This window comes from Trichomonas vaginalis, chromosome III (genome assembly GCF_026262505.1).
Source record: "Trichomonas vaginalis G3 chromosome III, whole genome shotgun sequence".
NCBI classification, from domain to species: domain Eukaryota; phylum Parabasalia; order Trichomonadida; family Trichomonadidae; genus Trichomonas; species Trichomonas vaginalis.
The window spans coordinates 10880728-10894737 of record NC_067205.1 but is presented as its reverse complement, the minus strand read 5'-3'; the positions used below and the strand labels follow the sequence as shown (position 1 = coordinate 10894737).

General features: G+C 32.4%; 6 protein-coding genes across 6 annotated transcripts, besides 2 other annotated features; 1 reads left to right on the top strand and 5 right to left on the bottom strand.

Annotated features, from left to right (window-relative positions):
* Positions 1-242: 242 nt before the first annotated feature.
* Positions 243-275: a mobile genetic element.
* A 622-nt stretch (positions 276-897) lies between these two features.
* On the bottom strand, positions 898-1845 carry TVAGG3_0679510 (cyclin-dependent kinase inhibitor 2C-related family; the record flags this gene model as incomplete). The annotated part of the gene is made up of 1 exon (XM_001317685.1): positions 898-1845. One exon carries the CDS (start codon positions 1843-1845, stop codon positions 898-900), a length of 948 nt encoding a protein of 315 aa, XP_001317720.1.
* Positions 1846-2273: 428 nt separating this feature from the next.
* Positions 2274-2585, bottom strand: TVAGG3_0679500 (proteasome regulatory particle assembly; the record flags this gene model as incomplete). The annotated part of the gene is made up of 1 exon (XM_001317684.1): positions 2274-2585. One exon carries the CDS (start codon positions 2583-2585, stop codon positions 2274-2276), a length of 312 nt encoding a protein of 103 aa, XP_001317719.1.
* Positions 2586-2789: 204 nt separating this feature from the next.
* TVAGG3_0679490 (very-long-chain enoyl-CoA reductase protein) lies at positions 2790-3644 on the bottom strand (the record flags this gene model as incomplete). The annotated part of the gene is made up of 1 exon (XM_001317683.1): positions 2790-3644. The coding sequence occupies one exon, from the start codon at positions 3642-3644 to the stop codon at positions 2790-2792; it is 855 nt and encodes a 284-aa protein (XP_001317718.1).
* A 1001-nt stretch (positions 3645-4645) lies between these two features.
* On the bottom strand, positions 4646-4816 carry TVAGG3_0679480 (uncharacterized protein; the record flags this gene model as incomplete). Its single annotated transcript, XM_001317682.1, has 1 exon — positions 4646-4816. The coding sequence occupies one exon, from the start codon at positions 4814-4816 to the stop codon at positions 4646-4648; it is 171 nt and encodes a 56-aa protein (XP_001317717.1).
* Positions 4817-4899: 83 nt separating this feature from the next.
* Positions 4900-6380, bottom strand: TVAGG3_0679470 (3',5'-cyclic-nucleotide phosphodiesterase protein; the record flags this gene model as incomplete). The annotated part of the gene is made up of 1 exon (XM_001317681.2): positions 4992-6365. One exon carries the CDS (start codon positions 6363-6365, stop codon positions 4992-4994), a length of 1374 nt encoding a protein of 457 aa, XP_001317716.1.
* A 5251-nt stretch (positions 6381-11631) lies between these two features.
* Positions 11632-12523: a mobile genetic element.
* A 367-nt stretch (positions 12524-12890) lies between these two features.
* Positions 12891-13409, top strand: TVAGG3_0679450 (uncharacterized protein; the record flags this gene model as incomplete). Its single annotated transcript, XM_001317680.1, has 1 exon — positions 12891-13409. The coding sequence occupies one exon, from the start codon at positions 12891-12893 to the stop codon at positions 13407-13409; it is 519 nt and encodes a 172-aa protein (XP_001317715.1).
* Between the last annotated feature and the right edge of the window lie 601 nt (positions 13410-14010).

The following is a 14010-nucleotide window of genomic DNA, read 5'->3' as shown; positions in this document are numbered from 1 at the left end:
GAGTGTACATCTTAACACACAATATTATATTTTTCATTTTCATTCTTTAAAATAATGCTCATCCTTAATAATTGCATTATTTTAATAACAAAAAAGATTAATAGTCATATGAGGACATTACTAATTTATATATTTTTTTATTGTTAGAAGATTAAAAATTATAATATACTTTTTATTATGAGTGTACATCCTAACACACAATATTATATTTTTCATTTTCATTCTTTAAAATAATGCAATTATTAAGGATGCACTTACCACTTTCTGACATGCTCTTATAATATCAACATATCTTTATTTTAATAACAAAAAAGATTAATAGTCATATGAGGATATTACTAATTTATCTAGTTTTCTCACTTAATTAAAAGGGTTTTACATGGGGTGCAAAAAATGCGCAAAAATGAAATTGAATCTGCGCATATTTTGCGCATTTGAAAAAGTGTGGAGTTGACTATTATAAATAATCAAAACCATTAATAAAGTATAGCCACAATTGCATATGCAAAATATATTAAAGAAAAAATGCTTACATCTTTTGACTACTTTACGCGGATAGATTTTTAAACGCACAAATAATGCGCAGTTTGAATGTAAAATAATCGTTTTTGCGCATTTTTTGCACATGTAGGAAAACCCTAAAATAAAATATCGATATCAATTTAGTATCTGATAAATAGTTTTTTAGATTGTCAACCTTTATTAAATAACAATACTTTCAAGTATCTTTCCGTTACATGCTCATATCATAACATGCTTAATAATTACTGATCATATGCTATATTTAAAGTCTTCAAAACAGACTATATTTATAATTGCTACAAATTGACCAAAATTGACTAAAAAAATAGAAAACTTGAACGTTTAAACGTCATTATAAAAGAGTGGCTTATTTGGTTACAACGAAGATAGATATTGGACTATTTCAAGGTGTTCATTAGCTGATGCATAGAAGAGTGCAGTAGATCCTGCAATATCTTTTGCATCTTTTTTAGCTCCTTTCGAGATAAGATATTTAACAACTTCCAGATTACCACCTGCTGCTGCAGCCATGAGAGGTGTTGTTCCATTCTCATTCTTTGCTTCAATATTAGCCCCAACTGAGATAAGATATTGCACAATTTCAAGATTGCCCAATACAGTTGCAATCGTGAGTGGATTCTTACCGTCTATAGCCTTAGCTTCTTTATTGGCCCCAACTGAGATAAGATATTTAATAATATTAAGCTTGCCTAATTGGGTTGCAATAAGGAGTGAAGTATATCTATTATTATCCTTTGCTTCTTTATTAGCTCCTGCTGAAATAAGATATTTAACGATCTTAAGTTGACCATTAATTGATGCCCGCAGGAGAGGTGTTTGTCCATACGTTGTCTTTGCTTCTTTATCAGCTCCAACTGAGACAAGATATTTAACAACTTCAAAATGGCCATTATTTGTTGCCGCACTGAGTGAGGTGTATCCATAATTATTCTTTGCTTCTTTATTAGCTCCAACTGAGACAAGATATTTAACAACTTCAAGCTGACCTTCAATTGATGAACAAATGAGTGAAGTATGTCCTTCATTAGTTTTAGCTTCTTTATTAGCTCCAACTGATATAAGATATTTAACAACTTCAAGATGACCTTTAGCTGATGCAAACATGAGGGGTGTATATCCATTTTGATCCTTTGCTTCTATATCAGATCCAGCTGATATAAGATACTTAACAACTTCGAGAAAACCTATTTCTGATGCAATAATGAGTGGAGTAGATCCATCATTAGTTTTTGCTTCTTTATTTGCTCCAACTGAGATAAGATATTTTACAACTTCAAGTTGACCATTTTTGGATGCATGCATGAGCGGTGTGAATCCATTATTATCCCATGCTTCTATATTGCATCCACATTCAACAAGATATTTAATAAATGTGAGATATCCTTTACCACATGCATAATGAAGACTCTTATGATCTTTAACTCCCTTGTCAAAAACCCCTTCTTGATTATTTCTCTCATAGTTTTTTCATTTTCTACTTCGCAATATTCTGCAAATAATTTAACTATTTCTTCTGTATTTCCCGAATTCTCTATTTCATGATATTTTCGTAGAATCTCATTTATAATATCTTTATTATCTTGAATTCTAGTTAAATCGCCTTCATTCTCTCTGTCTTGAGCGTTTGTTGATGGTTTTTCATTGTCATTATGTGGTTCTTGGATTGAATTTAATTTTGTTTGACGTTTGGTGGCTTTTCTTGTAGTTTTCACTGCCTTTTTCTCATTTTCTCATAAAAAATCAATAACACCATCTAATACTTGGAGATTCAAGAACTTTTGCATTGATTTAAGAAATAAAATTGCTTCTTTGCTGTTTTTAATCGAAACTTTAGCATTTCGAATGCATACGTATAACTCATATGGTTTAATTGCAGATGTGGATTGGTTAAGAAGAGTGAAATCTTTCGGCGTTAGATTTGCGTTTTTCATGATTCTACATATATCTTCCTTTGCAAATGTATCAAAGAACTTATTATCTTCAATGTAATCTTTGATATGAGCTGCAATATATTCATAGTTGTGAGTCAATTCCACACTCATAATAAAAAATTCAATTCAAAGTCGAAAAAATAAAATTTTTCTAATTTCAATGAAAAGTCGTAATTTTTTTTTTGTTTTCTATTTAGCCTTAAGTTTCATACCACTGAAGTAATATATGTCAAATATTCATTTTTGTAACTTTTAGAATCATTTTTATGCACCATAAAGGTTACAATAATATTGAATTTTTATAATTTTATATTTTTATAAGAAAGTAAATGGTGTTATTCTTCCTCGATTCTTTGCTTCTGGCCATCTCTTAATGTAACTTTTTCTCTTTTGATGTGCGCACATGAGCATATATGAACCACCAACAGTGGCAAATATCACAGCAGTGATTAAACGAGTATAAACAGCAAAGAATATACATCCACTAATTTCAAATGTATAATTTGGAGATGTTATTCTATTGAATAAGAAACCTTTTGGAAGGAAACGTTCTTTAGAGCCTTTTGGACGAAGGTGAGCAAGTGTGTAATGGCAATAAAAGTTTAAGCACTCACTGACAAACCAAAGTGGAATAGCAATTATTTGACAAAGCTCTAATTTGTCAATAGTTTGCGATCTCTTGTACATATTATAAGTAATTAAAAGGGTAAATCCCCAATAATAGACAACATTTTTCATGACACCGATGAATGGCATTAATGATTGTGAGTAAGCATGAACTGAAATAGCTTCATATGCTCTTTTTACATAATGAAGTTCCCACATGATAAATCCAATTGTGAAATAGCAGTTCCATTTTAATTTGTCACCCAGTAATAACACGAAAGCTATAGCAATACTGAATGGACCCAAGTATGCAAGTAAGAATACAGTCTTCCAATCAAGACTTAAGCCAGCATCCTTAACTATAAATGTTGAAACACCAATATCCTTTATTTTTGTATCTTTATTTATCAGTATTTCATCTCCATTTTTGTTATAAACGATTATTGTTCTCTTAGGAGCTATTTTGGTCTGTTTGCTTGCTTCATCAAATAATAAAGCGCCAATCCCATCTTCTGGAATACTTATTACAAAGGACTTGGCTTTGTAAGTGAGCGTACACTTCATTGATTTTTATATCAAAAAATTACAGAAAGTTATACATGAACAATGAATGTTAAATAAAATATCATGTCAATGCTATTTATCATGACGAAAACTAAAATAAAATTGAAAATTAATTTTTTGAAGATCATCTCAATTTCTAGAAATTTGTCAAATTCCAACTTTTTCATAGCAGTGGGTAGAATTCCAAAAATATCGGTAAACGTGAAATATATTTGGAAGGGGATTTAAAATTAATTAAACATATTACTCGCAATTTAGCTAGCCAAGAGCAAGAGAAGGTTTATTTCTTTAGTTATTTCCTGTAATTGCATTTTAAGTATTTAGAAAAGAATGGAATACTACGACACTTATATAACCTTCGTGGAAACGCTTATTACCAATCTATTTCACTGGAAGAATCTGATCATTTAGATGGTCGCGAAATAAACAAGGCTTTTGATTTTGATTATTCTCTCACATCATATTGGATTCCAAAGAATAATCGTGGGTATTTTTCAGTTTGCTTTCCTTGGCATTACATTACAATCGAATCTTTCGAAATCACAACATCAAGCCTTCCATGTCGACCAGTCAAGATAGGAGCAGCTGTTAGTGAAAATGGTAGAGAGTATAAAGAATACCAAGAATATGATTATGCTATGGCAGAATCCGAAGCAAAGCAATTTTTCTTTAATTACAATACAAGTTTTGTTAGATGCTTTAAATTTTATGCTTTGAAATCAGCTTGTGGAGGTGAATCAGGATCAGACGTCAATCAAGTTGAATTTTTTGGAAAATTATTTGAAATAAACCTTCTTAGGTGTCCAGATGCAAAGCTCCTAACTTTCTGTTATTGTAGAAACATTTGGACAATCCATATTTTTCTTATTTTTTCGATTTTATTATAAAAAATTATATTTCCATATCATGAAGCCTATTTGAATAATAGAAAATTCATATAAAATTATTGAAAATGAGAAATCTAGTTCTAGGGTATGCAAAATCAATAATTCATTTTTATTTTAAATTTTTTCACCACCATTTGGTTGACTAAGTGTGATATCATCATCACCACTATTATTAATGATATCTTCACCAACGACAATATTATCATCCATTAAATTCTCATCATCATGAGGAGATTTCGTCTTTTTAATGCATTTAATCATGCACGATATAATAATAACATCCATAATGAAAATATATACAGACAATCTGCGCTGGATGATGGGTTAACATAGTATGTTTTAAAATAATTAAGGTGAAATTAATTTCAATCAAAAACATGGAGTTTTATAATGCATTTTATATAAAAGAAAGTTAATATACAAAGTAAGTATGAAATCTAAACTAAAATTATAAATATGATTATAATTCCTTGGCTAACTTTTCCCATGTACTAAGATTTGAGTTAAACTGGGCAACAACATCTTCGAAACAACCAAAATATTTCTGATCAGCCATCAAAAGCTGAAGAGTACAGTATTTGTAAAATCCTATTTGATCTACTGGCAAAGGCGTTGGATTATTCCTATCCATACCCTTAGATATAGGAAGCCCTAGCCTCCTCTCGTCATCCCCTTGCAAGTACCATTCTTCTGTTAGACGTTTTGCCATTTTTGCTCCATCTTGGAACAGTCTGCAGGTATTTGAGAGGTCTGCCAGCTTCATAATTGCTTGGCATGCAAGAATATGCGATTCAAGAGAGGAATCGAGCTTACCGACGTTTTCGTTTATTTTATCAACGAAATATTTATGCTTACTCATATCGGTTGAGAATATAATCTCTGTAATTAGCTTGAACAGATCATCCTTCTTCGATTCTGAGAGATGATCAAGCGTATAAGTAAGGAATTTTCTGACTAATACTTTGGCTAAGTTCTGGTGATGATTTTCCAGGGGTGGTAAATCTGGACCGGACTCCTTAGCAAAGTCTGAGTTTGTCTTTCTATGGTAATCGTTTGTATGACCATTATGTTCAAGATCATGACAAATAACGGACAAAAGAAGAGCAAATTTATCAAGTGAAGTAAGCATCTTACTGACAGGCTCCATTGAAACAAAGTAGTAAACGAATTGCGTCGCATCTGTTGCATGTCTCCAGTTATGATAAGGTACTGAATTATAATGTTTCTGAGCTTCAGCAATAAAAGCTATTATTTGGTTCCAGTCGATAGGTACATCAGTATCATTAATTGCATAATAGAAAAATGAAAAAATTGACTCAAATGCTGTATCTGTGTTGATATTTTCGACTGAAAACTTATAAGAGCGACATTTCTCGATTTCGGAAACAGGAAGGGTCCTGACATGCTCAAGCACAGTTTGAAAATCGTACTTGCATTGGGAGATTATGTTTTCGATTTCCTTGATTTGGTCATTCGAAAAAGATTTAATCTCTGCTGTTGATATGCAGCTGACAAATGCATTGTCAAGTGGGCTTTGCACCCTGATCGATGTTAAGTAGAGTGGCCCAGAGACATTTCCGAATTTTTCCATTTTCATGCATTTCAACTGATGCAATTCATCGGGTAAGATTTGTGGAATAAGAGGATAAATATTATCTGGAATAAATCCATCGATATCTGTTGAATAAACATAAACGTTTTCATAATCAGGATGAATTTTGAAAACTATTGTACATTCTGCATGGGCAGCTACAGTGAAGGCATGTGTAACACGCTGGACAAGAGCGTCTATCTTTTCGCGATATTTATCCTTAATATGTTGAATCGATATCATATACTAGAGTCAAAATCTCGAGCACAAAAGTGACATTGAATACTTGTAAGTATTGAATTCCCATGTAAACTATTCATTTCTATCGTTTTTTGTAATCCACATTTCCTCACTCTCGATTTTACTCATAAAAATATTAAAAAATCACTATACAATATATAAAATATATATTTATATGGTTAAAACAATGTTATTTTTGCGAGATTTCATCTGAAATTAAAATTAGGGATTTTTTGAATTTTGAACTAAAATTTGTGATCGGCAAATATTGAATAATCGATTGGAATATGAAAGAAATACTTTAAAATTGAATAGAATGTGCCGATAGAATTTTTCTCACAATTTTAAAAAGTTGTTCAAATCCTATTTTTGATTGAGTTTTTGCAATTGTTATATATCAAGTGACAAGCTAAAAATAAAATTTTTGTTGCACTACTATTTTTGCAACAATTTGTAAATTACGTGCATCCCTTGTATTCCAGTGATCAACATCGAGATTACATATTGTAAGAAATCCTTTTGAAGTAGATCTCTATTTGAATTCAAATTCGGACAGTCTATTTCATGTTGCTTCGTGAGAATGTATATAATTTGCAATGTGAATATTATATAATTGATTCTGTATAAATAAGTAATTATGCTTTAGGAAACTGCTCGGCATTGCATGAGATCTAATCTTATAATAATTTTTTAGATATGTTGAAATATGTAATATTTAGCTTCAATATCATTTATTATGGTGTGTCTTTGCTGTTTTTTTGATATTGGATATCAATGACTCTTCTGTGAACGAAAAAATCATATAAATCATTAAATTCTAAACGTAAGCGAAACTCATTCAATTTATTATTAGAATCAAATCTATTTTAAAATTGAGCTATTCGTTAAATCACAAAAGGATACTTTATATTTTTAGTCAAAATTTGTTGATAGGAGCTTATTGGCGCAATCTCATGTTCTTCCTGGAAGCAGCGCACAGACCAGTCAGAAGCGCTCCTTCCAGGACCAGAAAGACTAGAAGGGGGTCCTGACCTTGAGAAAGGACCCCCTTCCAGGTCTTTCTGGGACAATTCGGTTCGCATTGCGAGTGTCTGCTGCTTCTTTTGACCAAAGCAGCAGACACTCGCAATTATATGTTGCGGCAAGTGCATCTGTGGTGTCGGAATGCACTTGCCGCGAACTTCGAGCAATCTCCTGATCTTCCTGGAAGCAGCGCACAGACCAGTCAGAAGCGCTCCTTCCAGGACCAGAAAGACTAGAAGGGGGCCCTGACCTTGAGAAAGGACCCCTTCCAGGTCTTTCTCCAAGGAACATTGTGCCATTGTGGGAGACATGCAGAGGCAATGTCTCCCAGAATGATACATTGCGACCAACACGAGTGAATGGGACACTCTATTCTTTCAATTTTCTCATTAATATTTTATCTTTTTTTATTAGATCAATAAATAAACTCTTTTAATGTTCACAATTACATAAATCCATATGAATCAATTCGCTATTTATTTAGTCTCTAATTTTAATAGCTTTTTTGAATCTTGCAATCTAAATAATTAAGGGTGCACCCGTATGTACGTTTATTTGAGAGGAGGAGGATTACCCTCTCAATTTTGAGGGATTCGTTAGTTTATTTTCTCGATGAATATGCAATAAAATTTGATTTTTACCTTATCAATATACTTCATATAATATACACATGTTCATGTAAAAACTTTTTTCCAAAATCCTCAGGAATTAAGGGATTTTTGAATTTTAAGAATTTTTTTCGAATTTTTTCGAAAAAAAAAATATTTTCAGAACAGCCTTAACGGCTAAGATTTAGGAACAATGTAGTATAGTGATGCGAAAAATTCCCAAACATATGGGGTTTCTCATATCCCGTCCCCTATCGTTTCCCCAATTCAATTTTTTTTGGAATTTTATTTTTTTTCCGCCCATTTGAATTAAAAATGGGCGATTTTCGTTAATGTGATTGAAATATCATAAAATTAATACGTATTTTAGCTAATAATTCTATTTTTATACAATATTCTCTCATTAAATCAACATTTTTTTCTAATTTTAATTTTTAATTTTTAATTTCTTCATAATTTTAGCGATTTATGCTCATTATTAGCAAATAAATAATATATATAATATACTTATTTCATTTTATTCAGATAGGTCTTTGGGATTGGGATACCTTGTCCAAATTCAGAGGAAGTTTGAGAGGTTGGGATGGGGTAGCCCATATTCAATTATCCCAAGTGTACTCCACGAATTTAAAATTATATTATATTATTGATGACATATCTAAATTTATAGATAAAAATTTCAATGCGTACACAATTTTTTTGAGAAAATTCTTTTTTTTTACTTATTTTCATTCATAAAAGCTCACGTGAACTTAATTAACAACTGAGACATTTCCTATGAAATCATTTAATGCCGTCAAAATAGACATGTCTAAGCTGTTTTGAGTGACTTTCGCTCGATGTCTGATGCAATATCAGACATCGAGCGAAAGTCTCTCATATTGGCAACACATCCATACGATCAATACTATAGCTACGAATTACAAGCCTGTTTGGGCAATTTTTGGCCGAGTTCTGATTTTTCATTAGATCTCGAGCGAAAGTCTCTCAAATTGGCTGCCGGTTCATAAGAGTGAAACTCTAGCTACGAATTAGAAGCTTGCTTGAGAGACTCTCGCTCGCGTTGGGATCTGCATCAGAACTCGACGAAAGCCTCTCAAAGTGGTAAGACCTGCTCATTGTTGAGCAGGAGCTGCGTAATGTGTTCGAGTAGAGTGAGGCTCTTCTAAGATCTTCCTTGTGATTGGAAGAAATTAGAAGAGTCTCACTCTACTATTTTGTAATTGTATGCCCTGGCCTTTGAGTGACCAGGGCTGCGTAATGTGTTCGAGTAGAGTGAGGCTCTTCTAAGATCTTCCTTGTGATTGGAAGAAATTAGAAGAGTCTCACTCTACTATTTTGTAATTGTATGCCCTGGCCTTTGAGTGACCAGGGCTGCGTAATGTGTTCGAGTAGAGTGAGGCTCTTCTAAGATCTTCCTTGTGATTGGAAGAAATTAGAAGAGTCTCACTCTACTATTTTGTAATTGTATGCCCTGGCCTTTGAGTGACCAGGGCTGCGTAATGTGTTCGAGTAGAGTGAGGCTCTTCTAAGATCTTCCTTGTGATTGGAAGAAATTAGAAGAGTCTCACTCTACTATTTTGTAATTGTATGCCCTGGCCTTTGAGTGACCAGGGCTGCGTAATGAATTCGAGTAGGATTGTACAATAGCTCGGCAAACGCCGAGCAAATTGATATAAACGTACATCCCACAAAAAATGGATTGTCAAAATTTATCCCAAATTTTACAAAACCGCAGCGGTTATGACATCCCAGGGCTAAAAAAATTCGGAAACTCGCATCTCTAATGTAGTAGGGATGCGTTAAACACGCCATTTGACCGGGCGTACATTTTTTTTGTTCGCCCAAAAATTTCGCCATTTGAGAAATTCAAAAATTAAAAATAAAATCTTAATCTTGATTTTTTTATTTTCGTGATTTTTTTGAAACTTACATAAGCGATGAAATACTTTTTTTTAAAGTAATCGTTTATTATATATAAATATATCTTAATAAATTTAATTCCTTAAGGTAGAGCGTGTTCAAATTTAAAATCTCATACAATATTTTCTTAATGGCGTATTTTTCTGAGGTCGCCCAAATAAAGGCGAATTCAAAATTGAGAACTCCAAGGCGTATGGCGAGTATTCAAAAAGTACGCCACTTACAAAATATTGAATGTGGATTATCAATTTTTTGGCGTGTTCAATTTCAAATTTTGATATTTATGTTTATTTTATTCAGTATAATGCTAAGAATTAAAATATAAAATTCATAGAATTTTTTCTTTGAAAATATTTTACATTTTTATTAGACCACTCCTAGACTAGTCATCAGGTTATCCTCAGATCATCCTCAGACTACTCCTTATCAGATTACTCATCATCCTCAGACTACTCCTTAGACCCCTCCTCATCAGACTACTCCTCAGATCTTCCTCATAAGACTCCTCCTCAGATCTTCCTCCTGAGACTACTCTTCAGACTACTCCTTAGAGTCCTCCTCATCAGACTAGTCCTGAGACTAGTCCTCAGACTACTCCTGAAACTACTCCTCAGATTATCCTCAAACTCCTCAGATTATCCTCAGACTACTCCTCAAACTCCTCCTCAGATTATCCTCAGACTACTCCTCAAACTCCTCAGTCTAATCCTCAGACTCCTCCTCAGATTATCCTCAAACTCCTCCTCAGACTACTCCTCAAACTCCTCAGATTATCCTCAAACTCCTCAGATTATCCTCAAACTCCTCAGATTATCCTCAAACTCCTCCTCAGATTATCCTCAGACTCCTCCTCAAACTCCTCAGATTATCCTCAAACTCCTCAGATTATCCTCAGACTACTCCTCAAACTCCTCAGTCTAATCCTCAGACTCCTCCTCAGATTATCCTCAAACTCCTCCTCAGACTACTCCTCAAACTCCTCAGATTATCCTCAGACTCCTCCTCAGATCATCCTCAAACTCCTCCTCAGATTATCCTCAGACTCCTCCTCAGACTACTCCTCAAACTCCTCAGATTATCCTCAAACTCCTCAAATTATCCTCAGACAACTCCTGAAACTACTCCTCAGATTATCCTCAAACTCCTCAGATTATCCTCAAACTCCTCAGATTATCCTCAGACTACTCCTCAAACTCCTCAGTCTAATCCTCAGACTCCTCCTCAGATTATCCTCAGACTACTCCTCAAACTCCTCAGTCTAATCCTCAGACTCCTCCTCAGATTATCCTCAAACTCCTCCTCAGACTACTCCTCAAACTCCTCAGATTATCCTCAAACTCCTCAAATTATCCTCAGACAACTCCTGAAACTACTCCTCAGATTATCCTCAAACTCCTCAGATTATCCTCAAACTCCTCAGATTATCCTCAGACTACTCCTCAAACTCCTCAGTCTAATCCTCAGACTCCTCCTCAGATTATCCTCAGATTATCACTTTACATATATATATCGATAACTAAATAATTACTTATTATACTTTCTTTATTTTTTTTAATTTTAAAATAATATTAATATATCTTTCTACGTTTAATGATGAAAAGAGAAAGAGGAGTAAAAAGAGGAAAGAGAAAAGAAAGAGAGAGAGAGGAAAAAAAAAGAGAAAGAAAGAAAAAAAAGGACGGCGATAATTTTGTATTGTTTTGTTATTCGGCCCCAAAAACTTTTTTCCAAAATCCTCAGGAATTAAGGGATTTTTGAATTTTAAGAATTTTTTTCGAATTTTTTCGAAAAAAAAAATATTTTCAGAACAGCCTTAGCGGCTAAGATTTAGGAACAATGTTAAGTATCAAAAAGAAAGGAGGTCTGATATAGACAACATATATCGTTGAAGGTTGAAAAAATCTCTAATATTTGAGCCCAAAATTTCAAATTTTAATTTTTTGAAAAAAGAGGCCACCCGTATGTACGTTTATTTGAGAGGAGGAGAATTATATTTTTGAAAGGGTGAAACATTATGAATATGTTAATTATATAATAATATGTATTATTATAAAAAAGAAAAAATAAAGCACGTTAAAATTTTTCTTTCTTGATTTTTTACAAAATCTACTTAGAATTATGCAAAATATGACTAAATAATTATAAATTTCAAGTTCAATTTTAATTTTGATAAATAATTTAAATTTCAAAATATCAAGTTCAGTTCGACTATGTATGTAGTAATTCCTCAATAAAGTGCCAAAACCCTATTAAAATATATGAACATTTTCAACATTTTAATGTTTTTATTTAAAAATTTGATGGAATATGAGCTTCAAACAATTATTATGTAAATAAAAATAATTAAATATATGTATTTATTCGTATTACAACCGTAGTAAGTCGATTCTTCCTTTCTTCTACTGAGGTTTGAATTTGATTTCGAATTGTAAAGAGATTCAAAGGGACAATACTAGCGGATAAAAACTACCTCCATGAAAGGGTCATAATGGAGTCAAGTTGTATTTTGTGATATTTTTTGCTTTTCGAGCCTAAATAGGTAGCCAAGATAATGCCTAAAATAAGGTTCTAAATTCTGAAGTTTACATGATCCTCTCGTGTGCACCCTTAAAGCCAGTTAACATTTTCTCTTCCATTCATTCGCGTTGCAACTGCAGACGCAACTATTGATGGATGCGATACATTTGAAAACTTAGTAGAACAAACAAACTCAAAGAAATATGAAATTCCTGTTAATGGTAAAGTTTGCCTTGAAGGTACATATCTTATAGCCGGTCTTTCTAACTATACTGTCGCAGCAAAATTTTCAACTGATCAAAAATCATATAGAGATGTAATAAATTATGATAATCCTTTCATCATTAATCTTAAGGTTAATTTTGCTCAACTCCAGGCACAAGATCCACTTTATCCATTAACTAAAGTTGAGTGCAAAGACAAAACCCAAACATGCAAAATTCAAATAGTTCCAATAATGCCAAATATGGAGGCTAAAGGTTCTGATACTATTGATGGAATAGCTGCAAATATGAATTACATTTCATCATCAGTATTTTCTACAAAGAATACCTTCACAATGGAACTTCCTGCTAAACTCAAAGTTGACGCCGAACTTCAAGGAGACGATCAACCTCCTAAAAGCATGACTTGTAATGGTAATGTGAAAGCACTTTATATGATGGGAAATTCTTTAAAGAAAGTCACATATACTATTTCTGATGCACAATATTCATTCCCAATTATCGCCGACTCAGCTGCAGCTGGAGCCTCACCTGTAAATGCTAAATCAGTATTCTTCATCAGTACTCCAATGAGCATCGCTAATTATATGGAGAGAAAGATGAATCCCAATGCTAGAAAGTTACAAGAAACGATGACAGTCGAGATTGATTCTACTATAACAGTTACAGTTCAACCAGCAGCAGAATCATCTGCAGACGGAGAAGACCAAGAGAGCTTAATATATGCAGGTCATTTTATTTTTTTTTCTTAATTACATTATATATAATAATAGATTATATGTCCAAATCGAACAAATTGTGAATTTTTACTTTTGAATGGTATTCAAATTTACCCTCTCCTAAGAAAATGCCCCAACAATATTGTTTTTAAAAAATTGATACAATCAAATGTAAAATCGAAGAAAAATCGAATATTTTATTGTATATGATATGATAAGTATATCATATTAAGGGTTTCGTTTTGCTAAAATTGTCACTTTTATAGCATATTTGTTTTTGGATGTTTTGCGAAACCAAAAAAAACTATGATATACAATGTGTGTGTAAAGAAAATACTTTATTTACTAGTTAAAAAATCATTTGGTATTGATCAAGTTATTTTTTCTGGATAAGATATTATATGGATAATTGGATAGAAAATACAATTATATAATCTTGTACCTGGTTTAATTAAGCTAATTGTCATCAGAAACTTGTAATTTTTATGAATTTCAGATTTTCTTTTCATTACTGCTTTTCTTAATAGGTCAAGTTCTTATTTACGTTATAAAGTATGATATTTACAAATATCAAGTTATCATGTTTTTTGAGAAATTATGAGAAACAAACAAAAATGAAAAAGATAGGAATAGC